This window comes from Mytilus galloprovincialis, chromosome 2 (genome assembly GCF_965363235.1).
Source record: "Mytilus galloprovincialis chromosome 2, xbMytGall1.hap1.1, whole genome shotgun sequence".
Classification (NCBI taxonomy): Eukaryota; Metazoa; Mollusca; class Bivalvia; order Mytilida; family Mytilidae; genus Mytilus; species Mytilus galloprovincialis.
The window spans coordinates 81,289,450-81,312,003 of NC_134839.1; the positions used below are offsets into that span (position 1 = coordinate 81,289,450).

A 22,554-nucleotide genomic window follows, 5' to 3' on the forward strand; every position below is an offset into this window, starting at 1 on the left:
ATGATTTGTTATTACCCTCCCAGTAGGGTTTTCATCTAGCGAGAAACGTGTACTAGATTAATGCTACAAATGGAATGACGTCGTTCATGTAGCAGCTAGCTAAGGAATCCTACAAAATGTTTAAGATTTTATTTTCGTTCATTTCCTTTAACAGTTGTGAATATTATTCTGAATAACCTTCCTAAGACTTATTATTTCCTCCGTCCCTGACAAGGCGTGTTGAGACAGGTGGGTGTCCTGAAAAGGGGTGGTTAGGTGACCTGCCCCTCTTATCTGACAATTTTTTTTTTAAACTAACAGGGATGTTGGAAAAATGTGTTCCGATTTTGGATCAGACAGGTAGAAGGGTGTTACAAAAAGCTACATTTTCTCTAAATAAAACTATTTTTTTCATATTAAAAACCGCCTTATCCTGTAATCCACAAAAATGACGCATTCACATATTTCTTCTGAATGAAAGGGTTATTAGCCTTGTTTCACCTTCACTGGCCATACTCGAAATTAAATCCAGCAACTTGAAACTCCATATAATGACTTTCATTTATCCGTATTTGGTCCGGTAACTTTTCGAACAGTGTCATCAAGAACGATACGAAAAATACATATTCTAGTAAATTATTATTGTTTTCTTCTACTTTTTTTTTATAAGTGATGTGCATATCGTTTCTTTTGTTGTCTATAAGAATAAATAAATAATTTCGTTGCTTAAATGGTCATCATAACATATTTTTCCCTTTGAATTTCAGAAAAAAATGACTATCTATAACAAAGATGTGGTATGAATGCCAATGAGACAATTCTCTACGAGAGACCAAATGACAAAGAAATAAATAACAATAGATCCCCTTATGGCCTGTAACAAAAAAAAAACATACCGCATAGTCATCTAATCTATTTATCTTTTTTACCCCATTTAATTTTTTCACCAGTTAAAAAAAAATGGTTACAGTTAAGTAATTCACTTTTATCCTGCAATTAGCTAGTTATTGTATACAAATAACAGGTAAACAACAGTTTTTTGCGTAAACCCCTAAGTAGTCTTTCGGAACACCGGATGTTATTCGGAATACATCTGTTCTTTCCATGCCCACCTTGCAAATACCTGCGCAATAGCTTATTAATTGACCTGTTGAATAAGCATTAGCATCTTAAAAAAGTTGCTATAGAGATATGTTACATAGGATGCATAATTTATTATGACGCAAGCTACTTTAATTAGCATTTGAATACTTCCTTGCATGCAATTACAAGCTGCTAATATTTACTTTCAATATATGCGTAGTTATTTTAAAAAGAGTCAAACGTTGAAACTAGCTGTGTTTAGATATGAGATGAGATTTCATGCAAAACAATACGATTAATATTCGAAACGAGATTTGTTAACTAAAATCTATAAAAGAAGTATTACTATTATTTTATTTAAAAATATGAGTCTAGGGAATATGTACATGATGAAAAAAACAGGCTAAATTTTTTTTCCATTCTGAAATAAAAAGGAATTCTTTCTTGCACTTTCTTGAAATTTTACGTCTAGGATAGACTAAGGGCGTGTATACATAATCTAAAATACGTCCTCGAATAGATGTAAAAAAACGAAGATTTTTCGAAAAAAAATATTGTTTATTGAAAATAACGTTAATTAATTATGAAAGTATATTTTCGTTTTTATTTTCATTAAAATTGCAAATTTAAAGTTATTTTCTTTGTTTAAACATTGCAATGTTATTTACTTTTTATCAAAACAAGGAGGTCACATAAACGCTGGATCCTTTTCGTCTGTGTGTGACTGATATTCAATATGAAGAAAAAAAAAAATAAAACTGAAATCTGAATCTAAAATATATTTAAAAAAAATACATTTGACCATGCAGATGTAAGAAATAATACTTCAAGCAATGAAGCAACGAATCAAATGTGCCACTTTAATTACGGCTGATTACCTTAAAATTAATCATGCATGCAATTTTAGCAGACTTTACAGAGTCGGCGATAAGATATCAAATATAAAAAAAAAGATGTGGTATGATGTCTATGAGACAACTATCTACAAGTCCGTATACGTTAGTTGCACGCCAGAGGAATGCTTAAGCAAGCGTTAAACGCGCGTTGCATAAGTTTGAAGTACGTCGAAATGCAAAGGTATACGCTTGGTGAACGCTTTTACTCCAGGAAATTTTTATGGAGCATAACAATTTCATTCAGCTCAAGCGTGTGTCAAGCGTATACCTGTACGATACACGCACATAATATACAGGTCTTTACGCCAGTGTCTGGGACGTTATAACTATGGAGTGTTTGCTTTATACCGGCGTCACACATTACTAATGCCGGCGTCACACATTGGCGTATAGATTGGGGATCACGCTTACATGTTTAACCCCGACATATTATTTATGAATGTGCCTGTCCCAAGTCAGGAGCCTGTAATTCAGTGGTTGTCGTTTGTTTATGTGTGACATATTTGTTTTTCGTTCATTCTTTTATATAAATAAGACCGTTAGTTTTCTCGTTTGAACTGTTTTACATTGTCATATCGTGGCTTTTTAGAGCTGACTATGTGGTATGGGCTTTGCTCATTGTTGAAGGCCGTGCGGTGACTTATAGTTGTTAATGTCTGTGTCATTTTGGTCTCTTGTTGACAGTTGTCTCATTGGCAATCATACTATACTTCTTTTTCATAGTTGCATAAGTTTGAAGTACGTCGAAATACAAAGGTATACGCTTGGTGAACGCTACAACTCGAGGAAATTTTTATGCAGCATAAAAAATTTCATCCAGCTCAAGCGTGTGTCTAGCGTATACCTATACGCTACACGCACGTTGTACATAATCTACAAGCGCGTTTGACGCGCTACAGATAAGTTTGCGACACGTTTAGGGCACGTTGTATGCGTTTCGAGATCGTTCGACTTTAACTATAACGTATGCGGGTGTGTAACAAACACCCCATAATAGAACGTTCATGATACGACCGGGACGCGTCTCAAATACGTTCAAGAAACTTTTTTCCTTCGTAGTGTGCATTCCATTTACGTTTAGACAAATGCAAGGCATACGCAACCATACGTTTCTTGAACGCCCGATAAAGGCTTAGGTACGCTTCTCGTACGCCCAATACACGTTTAAAGCTCGTTGTGCACACGTTACAAATATGATTGACAGGTTGAATGCATCCAAAATTACAAAGATTTTTTAACACGCCCGGCGTACGTCGGAGCTATACGCTGATGTGTGACGCCGGTATAAAACAAACACCCCATAGTTTCACGTCCCAGACACTCCAAAAGCACGGATTATCGTTCCATGCGACCGGGACGCGTCTCAAATACGTTCAATAGACTTTTTTCCTTCGTAGCCTACATTCCATCTACGTTAGACAAACGCTAGACATACGCCAACATACGTCACCTGAACGCCCAATAAATGCTGAGGTACGCTTCTCGCACGCCCAATAACGCTTTAAGCTCGTTGTGCATACGATACAGATATGATTGACAGGTTGAATGCATCCAAAATTACTAGCGTATATGGTAGCGTGCATGATTTTTTACCACGGCCGACGTACGTCGGAGCTACACGCTGATGTGTGACGCCGTTATTACATTGAGTAAACAATCAATGTCAGTTTCTAATTCTTATGTACAACACAAGTAATATAAAACAATACATCTTTATTAAACAATTATCTAATATATAATGCCAAACAAGCATTTGGGTTTACGCTTGCATTTCTTTTTTTAAAGAAAGCAACTTGTTTGCTTTGTTTGTACATGATCAAATAAATTTTCTTGCTACCCACTTCCATGTTGATCAATCGGTAATATGGATATTTCTTTCTGGGTAATAGTTCATTTCGGGGATTTCTTCGAGTCCGCCTTTCAATAATTGTAAAAATCAGAGACAATGGTTAAGATTGAAACAACTTATGCTCAAATACCAGGTGTAAATTGTAAACAATATATGTACATTGCCAGAAATATAAAATGTATTAGTTCTCGCTGCGAAACAGGAGAAAATTCGGCAAGCCTGGCTTTTCGTCCTGTTTCTAAAGCTCGTACAAATAAATTCTACGTTTACCGACAAAGTACATTTATAATCAATACATTATTCCACAGTTGTTGATATGAATTTATCTTTTTGTTCAATATTTCAACGAATATCGTCGTATAAATTAGAAACATCAACTTATTTTTCGAACGGAGAGTCATAAATTCAATGAATATTATTGCGGGATATACGGTATAAACGGTAAGCGTCGATGCGTTTAGTTATGAACGCGAATGGTTTGATAAATATAGCTAAATACACAATTAAGCCAAAAAAGGGATTTGCTGCACATCATTATTCTGAGAAATCTTATTTTAAAAAATCTAAAATTTCATACAAATATATTCTATTGGATCTAAATGTTAAAATTCTAAAATATGTTTTGACAGTTTCCGTTAAATATTGCCATTTTTTAGATAAACATTTGTATAGGTCCCCCTTTTCTTGGCTACTGTTAAAGCGAGACGGTTTTTTTTTTTTGTTAAAAGCTAGCGAGGCATGAAGTTCATATGATTCAATCCAAATTATCCTCAAAGTGCGGAAACAATCTTGAATTGATGCAATCTTGTTCGCCTTGAAATTGACGAAACATATTTAGTCAAAATTCTTTAAAAAAATCACCTATGTAACGAAAAGAAAACTGTGACAGACTTTAACACGAAAGGGAAGGCTTAAATTCTTATGTAATTTTCCTGCTACTGATTATAAATTAAGAAAGTTCACTTGTTTTGTATTGTTGGAATTTCGGAACCCTCTTGTTCATCCGTTTAAAGCACCATGAAACAATTGCCAGCTAACTCCCAGTTTTCAAAAATCTTAAAATGTGCAGTATGTCATTGATACGATTTGAGTTCTCAAAATGAATCAAGATAAAATAAGGATAATAAGACATTTGTAAAAAATATAAAACCTGTGTTATGTTTTCTTACTTTTTGAGAACATCTTTATGTTAAAGATATGAATCAAAGTACTGAAGTACTGAACCTCGGATGACCGCAAGTTCTTGTGGACGGTCACAAGCACTTGTCTCAGAAAACCAAATCACATCTCTTTACCTGAAAGTGACGTTGAAGTACAGATATATATTTTTTTCTGTACGTGGATGATAAATTCAACCTCATCGTAGAAGTGATACAAATCAGTAAACTCTGGGTTTTTTGTTATACATTATTTTAATATTTGTAAATTACAGTTACATGTATATATAATTTTCATCCATTTGTATATCATTCTATAGTGTGCAAGTGCAGGGTTGACACTCTTCTGTAATAATTCGATTTTTCTAATAGATTGAATTTGAGTGGGCATTCATATTTTCCAGCCAAACATTCAATGTCTCACGCAGAGAGAGGGAGCAAAGACAGATAACTCTGCATGGGAGATTTCAAACGTTCTTGAGATAATCTTCCGCATGCGGTAACACACTTTTTCTGTACGTGTGTATAAATATTAAAGATTTTTTACTTTATGTATGTTTTTAACGAGTTTAACGACATTTTCATATTATAAATTTATGTTCAAAAAAATATATTTTTAGGAGTATCCATTTGAAATGAATTAACAAGAGATAAGGAATGTAATTTTGCACTCGATAATGTCCACGTATTTGTTATTATCATGTTTATAGATCGGTTACAATCTGAAAATGAAGGTTACGTAATGGAAATTTAGGCGACAGCAATACACATGAATGCCCTCACGGTCATCCGATGTAAAATGAATAGAGAAGTTGATCATTAAGATATCATTAGATAAACAAACACACGGATCTAATTGTTTTTTTCTTTTTGATTTCTCATTCAATGACCAGTGGCGGAACCAGAATTTTTGAAAATGATGGAGCTGCTTTTGTTGGTTCTATAAGCAGTTTAATTAAGAGGGGGCTCGGGACTCAGTTTTGCAAAAACTCCCTGCTAATTCTAAAAAGAATACAAAATAGAGGTGGCGAGAAAATATCTTCGTCCTCGGTCAATATAATCTGAATAGACGCATATATAATGTGTTGACCTTGTCAAAAGTCTATAATTCATAAATGTAATTCGGCGTTTTCCAAAATCATATGTTATGATTATGTATGCAGCATATGGCGATCTATGAAATGACCCGCTTGGTGCAGATGAAAGAGAACATTACATAAATAAGGCCGTTAGTGCTCTCGTTTGAATTGTTTTACATAATCTTTTCTGGGCCTTTTATTGTTGACTATGAGGTATGGGCTTTGCTCATTGTTGAAGGCCGTACGGTAAACTAAAGTTGTTAATTTCTGTGTCATTTTTGGTCTCTTGTGGAGAGTTGTCTCATTCGCAATCATACCACGTCTTTTTGTTTTATATCAACTTATTTTCCATTTACATTTTCCGTAAAGAAATGAGGTTGCATTTTGATTTTTACATGTAGCTTTTTTTGCTTCGAATAACAGGGCAGAGCTTTTAGTTTTAGTCGATATACACGCCATCTTGAAATAATTACTTGTCACATATAAATTTTGTTTGGTTGCTTCGTGATGTGGCTGATATTCAGCAACAACTATTGGCTTAAATGAGATAAATAATTACAGACTGTTCTCTTCTGAGGATATTAAGCCATCAAATGCCGGAAAATTAACTATGTGTATTACATTTCAGATCAAATGTTATTAATCCATGGTCGTTTTATTATGCATATATTACATACTGAAATTGAAAATTGAAATATCAATCATTAATACGTTTTTATTTGCATTGCTAATCTGCAATATGCACGATTTGTTTGCTAAAAAATGTTCCTGTACAATGTTTTCAAAAATGCATTAAATGTATTTTATGACTTTTGTCAATCTATGCACACCTCCAGAGAGACACACCTCGAGAATCTATATATTTGTAAATATTTTAATTTTCAACAAGTAAAGTGAACAAATTTAAAATATAAATATAAAAAGAATGGATGTATAACGCACACTCTTTAAGTAGAACAAAAAACTAAATATTTATATAACATTTTTATATCAATCAATATAAAAATACTACATTTCCAATACTAAATGAACAACCCGATGCACACATATTACCTTCAGTTCACAGTCAGCATCCAATGGATATTACCTTGAAAAAGAATACAACGAAGTTGTTCAGAGCTTTTTAAAAAGCTAAAATTTACAATTTTCTTAATTTTCAAAGTGTATATCACTGATGCGTTTTGTTTTAATCTGTGTCAAAAAAGCGTTTACCAGAACGTAATAGGTGTTTGCACATAACATAATTGGTGTTTGTACATAATGTAATAGGTGTTTGCACCAAACGTAATAGATGTTTGGACATAATGTAATAGGCATTTGTACATAGCGTAATCGGTGTTTGTACATAATGTAAGCGGTATTTGCACATAACGTAATAGTGTTTGCACATAATGATGTAGTTTTTATACATAACTTAATAGGTATTTGCACATAACGCAATAGGTGTTTGCACATAAGGTAAACTATGTTTGAACATAGGGTAAACGATGTTTGCACATAGGGGGAACGATGTTTGCACAGTCCTGTCATTTCTTCTTTATGTTATGTGCAGACGCCTTTGTTTCCTGACACGGCATCTCTGTGTTATGTAAAATTAGTAATTTGTTTGGTCAAACAATTGTATGATATATGTCATTGCTAAACTTTGTTGTGTAAATTATGCATTACATTATGCTGTAACTACTATATATTCTGTGAATACTTCTAGACTTTATGATCAACCACCTTTACATTCTCTCATATTGTATCTATGTTGTGTCTATTCTTCTTTTACGTAAGTCAGTTAAAAATGGTGTCCTGTCTCAAATGTGATTGTTATGCCGAATGTTCTAAAGGTTTTGTTTTGATACACCTTTGTTCTATGTAAATCTCATGATATTATAGTCTTTTGGCGTTATGTTGTGTTTATACATATGTATGTCCAGTAAAAACACAATACATCATGGTATAATTCATATGCGTTTTGCCGAACAATTGATACTCTCTGTGAGCATTCATTACGTCATGTGCAAATGCCTTTTACATTATGTGCAAACAACTAATACGTTTTGTGCAAACCTCGTTAACCTTATGTGCAAAAATCGTTCACCCTGTGTGCAAACATCGTTTACCTTATGTGCAAACACCTATTACGTTATGTGTAAATACCTATTAAGTTATGTATAAAAACTACATCATTATGTGCAAACACTATTACGTTATGTGCAAATACCGCTTACATTATGTGCAAACACCATGTAAGTTATGTGCAAATGCCTATTACATTATGTCCAAACATCTATTACGTTTTGTGCAAACACCTATTACGTTCTGGTAAACGCTTTTTTGACACAGATTAAAACAAAACGCATCAATGATATGCATTTTGAAAACGAGGAAAATTAAAAGTTTGACCTTTCTAACAAACTGTTGATTTTTATATTAATTATATTGATTGGTGTAAAAATGCTATATACATACAATGTATCTAGTTTTATGGGAAATTATTTTGCTCTACTTTAAGAGTGTGCGTTATGCATCCATGCTTTGGAAATTTGTTCACTTTACTTGTTGAAAATTGTAACAAATATACAGACACGACTCTAGTTTTCAAGAGGTGCAACCGAAAGGAACAATACGATATAAAAAGGAAGATGTGGTACGAATGCCAATGTGACAACACTTCACAAGAGACCAGGATGATTTGTTATTACCCTCCAAGTATGGTTTTAATCTAGCGAGAAACGTGTACTAGATTAATGCTACAAATGTAATGACGTCTCCCACGATTCATGTAGCAGCTAAGGAATCCTACAAAATGTTTAAGATTTTATTTTCGTTCATTTCCTTTAACAGTTGTGAATATTATTTTGAATAACCTTCCTAAGACTTATTATTTCCTCCGTCCCTGACAAGGCGTGTTAAGATGGGTGGGTGTCCTGACAATTTTTTTTTAAACTAACAGGGATGTTGGAAAAATTTGATCCGATTTTGGATCAGACAGGTAGAAGGGTGTAACAAAAAGCTGCAATTTCTCAAAAAAAAAAACCTATTTTTTTCATATTAAAAACTGCCTTATCCTGTAGTCCACAAAAATGACGCATATATAACCGGAAGAAAAGTGACTTTAGGAACTTTTACAATAATTCGCAAAGTGCTTTATATGAACTCTCGTTTTGAATTGAATATTTATATGAACTCTCGTTTTGAATTGAATATTTATATGAACTCTCGTTTTGAATTGAATATTTATATGAACTCTCGTTTTGAATTGAATATTTATATGAACTCTCGTTTTAAATTGATTATTTCCCATTTTAGTTTCAAGTTGAATAGTTCTTGTTTTCAATGTTCCCTTTTCTTAAATATAATGTTTCTTATTTCAACATGTTCAAATATCATCGGCCAAAGAGATTATAGATTTACTATTTTACAACTTAATCCGATGGCTGTCAAAAGTGCTAAACTTACACTCAACTTCAAAAGAAGCAATTATCGCTATTTTGCTAAGTTAAGCCGGAGGACAATAATCCTATTATTATTACATAACATTGGACAAGTATATTTATATTTTATAAGAACCTTTTATAATGTTTTAATACCCTTATCTTTGAATTAATTGATGTTTTGTAAACTGTTGCTGGGGCAGTCTTCCCCTAGCTTTCGAACTGTAAACTTGTGTTAATAAATTTGTATATATTTTTATACGGTCTTGCGTTTAAAGCAGCCATAGGGTCAATTATAGACCTACAAACTTTAATGTAACCCGTGCCGAAGTTCACGGACTTATGCCGCAATTTCACGGAGTTATACATACACATATTTTTGTTTTTGAATGAAAGGTTTATCAGCCTTGTTTCACCTTCACTGGCCATACTCGAAATTAAATCCCGCAACTTGAAAATCCAGATAATGACTTTCATTTATCCGTATTTGGTCCGGTAACTTTTCGAACCGTGTCATCAAGAACGATACAAAAAATACATATTCTAGTAAATTGTAATTGTTTTCTTCTATTATTTTTTCTATAAGTGATGTGCATATCGTTTCTTTTGTTGTCTATAAGAATAAATAAATAATTTAGTTGCTAAAATGGTCATCATAACATAATTTTCCCTTTGAATTTCAGCAAAAACTGACTATCTATAAAAAAAGATGTGGTATGAATGCCAATGAGACAATTCTCCACGAGAGACCAAATGACAAAGAAATAGATAACAATAGAACTTCTTATGGCCTTTAACAAAAAAAACCATACCGCATAGTCTAATCTATTTATTTTTTTTACCCCATTTAATTTTTCACCAGTTTAAAAAAAATGGTTACAGTTAAGTAATTCGCTTTTATCCTGCAATTAACTAGTTATTGTATACAAATTACAGGTAAACAACAATTTTTTTGCCTTGTTTGTACATGTACAAATAAATTTTCCTGCTGCACGCTTCCATGTTGATCAATCGGTAATATGGATATTTCTTTCTGGGTAATTATAGTTCATTTTGGGGTTTTCTTCGAGTCCGTATTATATGTACATTGTCAGAAATATAAAATGTATTAGTTCTCGCTGCGAAACAGGGGAAAATTCGGCAAGCCTCGCTTTTCGTCCTGTTTCTAAAGCTCGTACAAATAAATGTCACGTTAACCGACAAAGTACATTTATAATCAATATATTATTCCACAGTTGTTGTTATGAATTTATCTTTTTGTTCAATATTTCAACGAATATCGTCGCATAAATTAGAAACATCAACTTATTTTCCGAACGGAGAGTCATAAATTCAATGAATATTAATGCGGGATATACGGTATAAACGGTAAGCTTCGATGCGTTTAGTTATGAACGCGAATGGTTCGATAAATATAGCTAAATACACAAATGTATATAAAAGGGATTTGCTGCACATCATTATTCTGAGAAATCTTATTTTAAAAAAATATAAAATTTCATACAAATATATTCTATTGGATCTAAATGTTATCATTCTAAAATATGTTTTGACAGTTTCCGTTAAATATTGCCATTTTTAGATATATTGGTCCCCCTTTTCTCGGCTACTGTTAAAGCATCGGGTTTTTTATTAATAGCTAGCGAGGCATGAAGTTCATATGATTCAATCCAAATTATCCTCAAAGTGCGGAAACAATCTTGAATTGATGCAATCTTGTTCGCCTTGAAATCGACGTAACATATTTAGTCAAAATTCTTTAAAAAAATCAACTATATAACGAAAAGAAAACTGTGACAGACTTTAACACGAAATGGAAGGCTTAAATTCTTCTGAAATTTTCTGCCACTGATTATAAATTAAGAAAGTTCACTTGTCATGTTTTGTATTGTTGGAATTTCGGAACACTCTTGTTCATCCGTTTAAAGCACCATGAAACAATTGCCAGCTAACTCCCAGTTTTCAAAAATCTTTAAATGTGCAGTATGTCATTGATACGATTTGAGTTCTCAAAATGAATCAAGATAAAATAAGGATAATAAGACATTTGTAAAAAATATAAAACCCTTGTTATGTTTTATTAATTTTTGAGAACATCTTTATGTTAAAGATATTAATCAAAGTACTGAAGTACTGAACATCGGATGACCGCAAGTTCTTGTGGACGGTTACAAGCACTTGTCTCAGAAAACCAAATCACATCTCTTTACCTGAAAGTGACGTTAAGTACAGATATATATTTTTTCTGTGCGTGGATGATAAATTCAACCTCATCGTAGAAGTGATACAAATCAGTAAACTCTGTTTTTTTTTTGTTATACATTATTTTAATATTTGTAAATTACAGTTACATGTATATATAATTTGTATCCATTTGTATATCATTCTATTGCACTATATTAATTATAGTGCTGTGCAAGTGTGTATGGTGAACACTCTTCTGTAAAAAATTGATTTTTTTGATAGATTGAATTTGAGTGAGCATTCATATTTTCCAGCAAAACTTTCAATGTCCCACGCAGAGAGAGGGAGCAAAGACAGATAACTCTGCATGGGAGATTGCAAACGTTCTTGAAATATTCTTCCGCATGCGGTAACACACTTTTTCTGTACGTGTGTATAAATTTTAAAGATTTTTTACTTTATTTATGTTTCTAACGAGTTTAACGACATTTTCATATTATTAATTTATGTTCAACAAAATATATTTTTAGGAGTATCCATTTGAAATGAATTAAGAACAAGTGATAAGGAATGTAATTTTGCACTCGATAATGTCCACGTATTTGTTATTATCATGTTTATAGATCGGTTACAATCTCAAAATGAAGGTTACGTAATGGAAATTTAGGCGACAGCAATACACATGAATGCCTTCACGGTCATCCGATGTAAAATGAATAGAGAAGTTGTTCATTAAGATGTGATTAGATAAACTAACACACGGAACTAATTTTTTTTCTCTTTTTAATTTCTCATTCAATAACCAGTGGCGGAACCAGAATTTTTGAAAATGATGGAGCTGCGTTTGTTGGTTCTATAAGCAGTTTGATAAAGAGGGGGCTCGGGACTCAGTTTTGTCAAAACTCCCTGCTAATTCAAAAAACAAAATACAAGATAAGAGGTGGCGGGAAAATATCTTCGTTCTCGGTCAATATAATCTGAATAGACGCATATATAATGTGTTGACCTTGTCAAAAGTCCATAATTCATAAATGTTATTCGGCGCCTTCCAAAACCATATGTTATGATTATGTATGCAAGATATGGCGACCTATGAAATGACCCGCTTGGTGCAGATGAAAGAGAACATTACATAAATAAGGCCGTTAGTGCTCTCGTTTGAATTGTTTTACATAATCTTTTCTGGGCCTGTTATTGTTGACTATGCGGTATGGGCTTTGCTCATTGTTGAAGGCCATACGGTGACCTAAAGTTGTTAATTTCTGTGTCATTTTGGTCTCTTGTGGAGAGTTGTCTCATTGGCAATCATACCACGTCTTCTTTTTTTATATCAACTTATTTTCCGTTCACATTTTCCGTAAAGAAATGAGGTTGCATTTTGCTTTTTACATGTAGCTTTTTTTTACTTCGAATAACATGGCAGAGTTTTTAGTTTCAGTCGATATACACGCCATCTTGAAATAATTACTTGTCACATATAAATTCTGTTTGGTTGCTTCATGATGTGGCTGATATTCAGCAACAACTATTGGCTTAAATGAGATAAATAATGACAGACCGTTCTCTTCTGAGGATATTAAGCCATCAAATGTCGGAAAATTAACTATGTGTATTACATTTCAGATCAAATGTTATTAATTTATGGTCATTGTATTATGCATATATTACACACTGAAATTGAAAATTGAAATATCAATCATTAATACGTCTTTATTTGCATTGCTAATCTGCAATATGCACGATTTGTTTGCTACAAAATGTTCCTGTACAATGTTTTCAAAAATGTATTAAATGTATTTTATGACTTTTGTCAATCTAGGCACACCTCCAGAGAGACACACCTCGAGAATCGTGTCTATATATTTGTAAATATTTTAATTTTCAACAAGTAAAATCAAAATATAAAAAGAAAGGATGTATAACACTCTTTTTAAAAGTAGAACAAAAATCTAAATATTTATATATCATTTTTATATCAATCAATACATAAAAATACTACATTTCCAATACTAAATCAACAACCCGATGCACATATATTACCTTCAGTTCACATTCAGCATCCAATGGATATTACCTTGAAAAAGAATACAGCGAAGTAGTCCAGAGCTTTTTAGAAAGCTAAAACTTATAAGTGTATATCACTGATGCGTTTTGTTTTAATCTGTGTCAAAAAAGCGTTTACCAGAACGTAATAAGTGTTTGCACATAACGTAATTGGTGTTTGGACATAACGTAATAGGTGTTTGCACCTAACGTAATAGTTGTTTGGACATAATGTAATAGGCATTTGCACATAGCGTTATCGGTGTTTGAACATAATGTAAGCGGTATTTGCACATAACGTAATAGTGTTTGCACATAATGATGTAGTTATTATACATAACTTAATAGGTATGTGCACATAACGCAATAGGTGTTTGCGCATAAGGTAACCTATGTTTGTACATAGGGTAAACGATGTTTGCACATACGGGGAACGATGTTTGCACATAGGGGGGACGATGTTTGCACATAAGGTAAACGAGGTTTGCACAAAACGTATTAGTTGTTTGCACATAATGTAAAAGGCATTTGCACATGACGTAATGAATGCTCACAGAGAGTATCAATTGTTCGGCAAAACGCATAGGAACTATACCATGATGTGTTGTGTTTTTCACTGGAGATACATATGTATAAACACAACATAACGCCAAAAGACTATAACATTATGAGGTTTACATAGAACAAAGGTGTATCAAAACAAAACCTTTAGAATATTCGGTATAACAATCACATTTGAGACAGGACACAATTTTTAACTGACTTACGTAAAAGAAGAATAGACACAACATAGATAAAATATGAGAGAATGTAAAGGTGGTTGAACATAAAGTTTCGAAGTATTCACAGAATATATAGTAGTTACAGCATAATGTAATGCATATTTTACACAACAAAGTTTAGCAATGACATATCATACAATTGTTTGACCAAACAAATTACTAATTTTACATAACACAGAGATGCCGTGTCAGGAAACAAAGGCGTCTGCACATAACATAAAGAAGAAATGACAGGACGTAAAGGCAAATCGACAAAACACATTAAATATTTACACTATAAGACAGTTCCGACGTTCTGCTGATTTTACAGAGTTATCTCCCTGTAGTGTTAGGTACCACCTTAAAGTGTTCTGAACACAATCAATTAATGAAGGTGGTAGGGAGTGGGCAACACATAAATGATAGATATCTTTTAAAGTTTACACTGTTGAATTTTCCATTTTCCATGGTTTTATCGATTTATCTTAGACTTATAACCCTTGAATTTGCCTATGGCATCCTTCGTCTTTTTTCGACATTTACAAGTGCAAAGTGATATAATTGTAATTTTCATAAATACTGAGATTGAAACTTTGTTATAGGTCAAGTAACCACAATGGGATTACGTTCAACTAATGGTATGTGAATTTAAACGTCTTTTTGTTTTTTATTAGATTTGTAAATCCATTTAATTTTGACTGTACTCGATTCCTGTGGCGTATCCAAAACTGTTACCAAATTCAAAACAAATTTGAGAACAGTTGAAAAAATGAACTTCCAAGAATTTAACAAATATATTACTTATAATGTTAGAAGTGCTATTTCCGGGTATGCAGAAATCATTGCATTCTTTTTAAAATTCGTTTCAACAGAATAGACTTTAGGGTACGTTTTTCACTAGTAATCATTTGCATGGAATTTGTGGCTAGGACCAGAAATTTATATTTTGTTTTCACAGATTTGTTTTCTGAAATTAATTGTAATTCTGTTCGATCGGTCAAATTGCATTCAATGAGTAAAATTTGGTTTCTTAAAGCTCCCAACATTGTTCAATTTAGTTGTACCTTGCAGTATGTGTTTATTTCGACTCGGAAACATTGTCAGTGTTTGTCTTTTTTTCTCTCTTTATATTATGCGAATGATTTTAGATCTATACGTCTGGTCGGGTTTTTTTTATAAATAGATGTTTTTCTTCTTTGTATATAGTTGCCGCAGTACATTATGTTCTACCTTGTAATATTATCCTGTCTACAAGCCTGGCTACAAACTACTTATATTTGATCTTACTCTTAAATTCAACGCGTGTAGCAGTGTAAAATATATATCAACAATATTCATACTTTCTAGGTTAACACAATGTTCATTGCGACACCATTGATTTTTTTTTTATTCCGTACCAAATTACTTAAAACAAATACCAATGATATACCACAAGATCGTCATGCAATCTATAAACTATAAAGACAACACATTAAAAACACCAGAACTCCGAAGTGCATTTGTGGATTTTCATTAATCATGGACGACCAAAAGCCGAATATCTGAAAGCCAATGGTTTATAAAAACTGCAATAGCTGATTAAAAATTAAAGATGATTGTTCAAAGTTTTACGTTCAATAATTCCATCTGCCGACATGATTGCAGGTAATAAAAAGTCGTAAATAAAAAAAATCTAATAGCAAATATGAGGGAATACACGTGTATTCAACAATGTGATGCCGAAACGTACAGTAAAAATTATCAATACTCAACCCTAACATACTATTTGGCTTAATGCGAGTTGATTAGTTTTCACTGTTACTCCTAAATGATGGTCGTTTGGAATATATCAAAAATGTATGTTTGATAATTCTTTAACTTATTTTCTGCATACAATTATCAGAGTAACAAATTAAATAATATTGTTTGTAGTAAACTTTGTATAACAACTGAGTTTATTAACATGGTTATGTGCATGCACAGTACTTTTAAAATAATTTAATAAAAGTTCGTCTAAATACTTGAGTTACGGTCATCTTTCAAAGTTACGACCATCTTGTGTCGGTTACGACCATCATCCAACATACTATAGTTGAAGTTACGACCATCATAATTTAAAGTTACGACCATCATGCTCGAATTTTTGAATGACTATTTTACGAAAATTGGAATGATTTTATGTGTCAAATTTGGTAACAACGAACTCATGATAAGTGTATATGAGAAAAGCGGGTAGACTCAAATAAATCTTTTACTGCACGAAAATCGGAAAAGAAAAACTTATCCCTAGAGTTGTCTCCCATATTCAGATTGTCGTAACTACTTTTAGTTACGACCATCTGCTTACCACCAGTGAAGTTACACTTGTTACAACAAATATAAAAGTTGGGCATGTGAAATAATTGAAAAATTTGGGTATATAAATATTTTTACAAATACAAATACGGCTATGAAATCTAAAGTTTTAACAATACACATGTGGGTATGTTGATATAGAACAATTTAAATGTGGGTTTTTAAATAATTACAAATATTGATTCCTAAATCGTATTAATAATTACTAAATGATTAAAACCAATCAGACTGTAGACATATTTCATTCTACATTCATAATATTCAATGTAAATTTGGTAAATAACTATTGTACCAAAATGTAGTTTTTATAAATAGCAAAGTATGATGGTATCATAATGTAATGTCATCTGTTGGAATATGTATTAAGTACTACACGTTGACAGGATGTTCCCCATAAAATTAAGGTATTCCACACCCCTTGGTACACGCAACTGTCATATGAAAATTTACTGCTTTACCTGTAATCAGCCATGCAACTTATCAGTTGACAAACCATGCCACTACAATTTAAAAAGTTTGTTGATAGATGGAAATGAAAATCATCATTCTAATTAAAAAAACAATGAATTAAAATGGATTGTCTTCATCAAAATTATGAAGTTAATTATTTTAACATAAAAACAAATTGAATAACTTCCTAATGCTTCAGTTTCTATAGAAGTCATTGGTCTTATGAAATGGATCTCAAACAGACATGCATAATATAGATCTAAACATATTTCTTTTTAGGAGGGAGTTATCACAAATATTTAGTTTTGATAAAAAAAAATTATGAAATTTTGAATAATAAATGAGTTTGGTTCTAAGAAAATGAACAAGGTTTTTGAATCAAGATGGAAACAAATTATTTGACCTTAACGAATGGCCGCTTCTTTTTAGCCACAAAAACGCAAAAGATTAATTGTGGGATCCAAGAGAGACACATGGTCACATCTTAAAACTGTCTCAAGTCACCTATTTTAGTAAAGCAAATTTGATTGACAGTTGTGCGAACGGCAAAAATCTAAATGCTGTTTGTCGTTAACTTTGACATATATTCAATTCAGAGCATCACTGAAGAGACATGTATTGTCGAAACGCGCATCTGGTTCAGTGAAATTGGTACCGTTAATGTTATTACTACCACTGGGTCGATGCCTCTGCTGGTGGACTGTTAGTCCCCGAGGGTATCGCCAGCCCAGTAGCCAGTACTTCGGAACTGGCATGAAAATACGGATTTTTTTTGTGTTATTAAAATTTGCTGTTACAAAGTGTTAGAAATTATTATAAATTAAGGAATGTATCTCCCTCATGCAAAGCTCTGATTTTTTTCACGGATTTGGCTATTCTGTATGGACCTTTTGGATTAAAGCTCATCACCTTTTATATAAGCTTTGAATTTCAACTATTTTGGTCACGAGTATCACTGAAGAGACATGTATTGTCGAAATGCGCATCTGGTGCAGGAAAATTGGTACTGTTAATGTTATTCCAAGTGAAAACAACTAATTAAACGTTCAATAAAAATAAATCAAAATTAAACAACATGGGGATTTTTCGGGGTATTCCCACTTAGTTGCACCCAAAGTGTATCTTACTATGCAAAATTAATCTTGATTATTCAAAGTGTGGTTTAGCATAATAAAAAGGAGTATATAATATCAATAGAAAGTCATCAATAGTGCAGAATGAGTCTGTTTCAGGCGAAATTTATACTGTTGAGATAGTGTCAAGACATATTTAAGACTTTCAAGAATGTGTCGAGAAATATTCAGACAGCTTTAAGACTGCAAAGAATGTGTCAAGTCATATTTAGACATTATTTAGAACGTCAAGAATATGTCAAGAGACATTCAGACATTATTAAGAATGTCAAGAATATGTCAAGACTGATCGAGACAAATTTAAGACAGTCAAGAATTGGTCGAAACTAATCCAGACTCCTATCAGATGATACAGGAAGTGTCGAGAAATTTTAAGACAATGTTCATACAGTCAAGACACTTGTCAAGAAAAATCAAGAACGCTACTAGACAAATTCATACTATGTTAAGAATATTTAGAATAAACAATGTCGAGTAAAAATTCATGCAAATTCAGACAAAAACTGGTCTTTTCAGACACTTTTTTTGTATAGAATAGAAAAATAAAGGATATTGAGTATCTATCCATCTGTTTATTGTTTTATCCGATTATTAAATTGATTTGTGGTAAATCAATAGTGTTTTCGCATTAGTGCTCCTTGATAAAAAAAATGTGTGGTTTATTCTAATCTATACCTCTTCTCATCTATTACTCCGTCATTTATATTTTAATTTCAGCTGGATTCACTCCGACTCTAAAAACAGGTAAGCTCCATTAAAACATAGTGCCAAAATACTTTACCAGTTTTCAAAATTATCAATTGTTGGATACACATAATAACACCCTTCGACCTAGGAGTACAGCGATGTGGGCTACGTTACGGTAACATATTATGCTGGTGTTCATTTCAGAATTTGTAAACTGTAGGAAGCCAGTAAAAGATTGAAGTTTTTCTTTTTTTTTTTAACTTTTTCCACTTTATGATGTCTTGATTGAAATAAAAGTCCCTCAATTTACAGCATTAACATACCACCTGCCAAATTATTTTTGGTTACATATCTAAACAGATACATTACTCTCGTGCATGTTCAAACTATACGGATGAACATTTCATTAACGCAGCAATTTGAGTAATGTTCTTATTCACATAGGACATTGCTACGTTTTTGTATCTCGAGCATATACTTTTTGACATTTATTATACCTCTAGATTAGAAATGTACATATGCAATCCACCCTTTCCTACACAAGGATATGCCTGTAACAAGCCAGATTTTGGTTTTGTCATCTGTTTATGCATTTCGGTGTTTATGTTATTTTACTTTTAGCGTTAGTTTTTTTAAAATGCAAATTTTCCAGATAAAGGTGTTATATCAGTCCATCAAGTAAACCTTTTCTTGTTTAAATTTTATCATAACTTGCATCCGGTTTTTTCATTTCAATGATTGCGATATTAGACTTTTATTTATTTATTTTTATAGGACCTCCTTGTGAAGACAAAATCAAAATAAACTGCACCATACTTGTCGCCAGCAACACATGTGATGTGCCTATAGTTAAAAACCTCTGTGCAAAGTCATGTAATCTCTGTTCGCAAGGCACTCTTTTAAATGTACAACCAGTTGGATAAAACAAGTAATTAAATATTAGAACATGTTTGTTTTTTACTTTACAATTCCTCTAACCTCTCTATTTATAAAATGCATTTAATTAGTTATAGACTTTTTATAGGATTCAGAACCAACTCTCTCTTGTCAAGTTGAGCTTACTTTTTTTTTACCTTTCTTCGGCCTTTTTCTCTAAATACATGCGTACTACCCCTCGGTTTCCGACACTGGTAAGATTTCCATAAATAATAGCCTTGAAAATGTTTAATAGGGTTCCAATGTGATTTATTTATAACATTTTCAATTCTGAATATTTACAACAAAAAGTTCAACTTTCTTTCCTTAACAGATGCAAATTTTGTAAAAGCGTCGATAGACGCTCTGTTCTCATTGTGGTTCTCAAATAGGTTATAATTCTTTTCATTGCGCTAAAAGATCTCTCTGTTGTGGCTGTTGAAGCTGGCATTGTAAGAAGGACATATATAATAGCAGACATGTTTGGATAGAGATTTTTGTTTGATGTGACGAGTGTTTTATGTCTTTGGTTTCGTTTCAAACATGGTCATGCTCCGTCTGGTCTTCCAACGAGAAAATTACTTTTTCAAGTTGGTCAAGAGTGCCAATATCATCGCCGTAAGCATTGTATATCTTATTCATGTGATCTGATGTCAATTCCTGTAGTGTAATTGCAACAAATTATTCTGCAAGATACTGACTGAATTAAACGTGATCCCAATTCCTGAACGAGACGGTCAAGAAAACGCAGAATAGAGAAACCTTCCAGTATTATTGTGGGTCTTGTACAGTGTGATTTGCTTTTTGTATTTATCGCCCGGCGCGACGCGATATACATATATTTAGTTCAAAATCTGCGTCAACTTTTGCTGCATTTCCATCCAATGCAGCCCACACAGACGGGTTATTTCTTTTGTTATGCAATCTTTGGAAGACAACCTTGATTTCGCCAACTGCTTCGATCAGATCGCAACTCGTACTTTGTAAAATGGTGTCTGTCACGCTTGATATATGCTCCACTACAACCAACGCTATCAAAATTCAAATTAAGGTATAGCTGCTAACTTAACTCCATGTTAGCACTGACTATGTCATCTCGATTATCACGGAGATATTCTAAGGCATGAACAACTACGGTGAAGGCCGACTTGAATATGAACAAAGAATCTGCACGAGCTGACCAATCCATTGTTAGCTTGGATCGTTTTGCCATGGCTTTCTTGACGTTTTCATTCCATAACTTATTCAGTTGCGAAGGCATTGAGTCTCTTTACTGAAAAGGCAAACGCAAATGCAATATCCTGAACAGTTGTCATCATATTACGAGCACATTGTTCCTTTGAAGAATGTATTTGAGCCAGATTAAGTTTGTGGGCCTTGCAATGTGTGTATGTTGCTGAAGACACTTGTTCCCTGACTTTTACCTGGACGCCTTGGGTTTTCCCGGACATTTTAGCGGCACCGTGATAACCCTTTCCTCTCATTCTATCGATCACGACGACTTCTTTGTCTAATGTGCCTAATAAGCATCTAGCGATTGTATCGCCCTTTGTGTTTTCGGGTTCCACAAAACAAAGAAAATCTTCCCTAACATCTTTAGCATCTTTAAATCTTAAACAAATAGGCATTTGATGTTTAGTTGACTCATCTGTACATTCATCGCCAAGCACAGAAAAGAAACCAGCTTCATTGCAATCATCGACTATTTTATCAGAAATCTGTTTCCCGCATATAGTCAAAGGTACATTCTAAACGTCAGGGGTAGTATATTTGTACCTTGCAGTTGTACTATGAATACGTTCCTTTAATACTAGATCATCTTCTGCGAATTCACGTAAGATTGACATGAAATTACTTCTTGCTTCGGTATGACCCCTAATAGTAATGCTCGTATAGTTTTATCAAGGATATGACGATTTCTTAGAACTTGCTCTTTTTCGACAAAGACAACATACTTATGACCGATTCAATTTTCCCCAATTTCAAATATCTTTGGCTGCAACTTCCGACAAGGCAAGACACGATCACTCTTTGTCGTCACGAGTAACAAATCTGGAAAGATTAACTCAATCATTAACCGGATTAATGATTAATGAACAGTATGTCTTTGATATCTTCACAGCAAAGACAGTACAACTTTCGCAATAAATTCTCGAATATCTTAGCCATTCTTTAAACCAAGAAGCATTCAGTTTTCAACTCCCGACCAAAGAAACCCCTACAATTGAATAAAAGTTTAAATCATGAATTGAGCCTTTATTTATTCCATATTTTTAAATAAAAACAAAAAAGAAGACTGGAAGTTGGAAGCAAATCTCAATAAATGATGCTAGCCCTTAGCCATGGATCCTTAGTTAGCATGGAGGTCACTTCTATATTATATTTGGTGTATCTGAGATTGTGTTGCATTGAATTTCAATATAACCAACATTTCATATATATTTTCAAGAGCATTTTATTTCTCTCGAAACTACCATCATTCAATGAATTTATAAGTATTTAATGTTAAAGTTTCCCAACCAATCTTATATTTTACAGATCAAAAACGGAACCATTACAGTGGCACTTCTATTTATGGA

General features: G+C 32.8%; 1 protein-coding gene across 1 annotated transcript in view; it reads left to right on the top strand.

The window, feature by feature from the left end:
• LOC143064569 (uncharacterized) overlaps positions 1–20,009 on the top strand; it is a 52,353-nt gene extending 32,344 nt beyond the window's left edge. Inside the window, exons 8-10 of the mRNA XM_076237483.1 lie at positions 15,059–15,094; positions 19,091–19,117; positions 19,835–20,009. Coding sequence (XP_076093598.1) covers positions 15,059–15,094; positions 19,091–19,117; positions 19,835–19,983 — 212 coding nt within the window. The 3' untranslated portion in view covers positions 19,984–20,009. The remainder of the gene's footprint in view (positions 1–15,058; positions 15,095–19,090; positions 19,118–19,834) is intronic.
• The last annotated feature ends 2,545 nt before the right edge of the window (positions 20,010–22,554 follow it).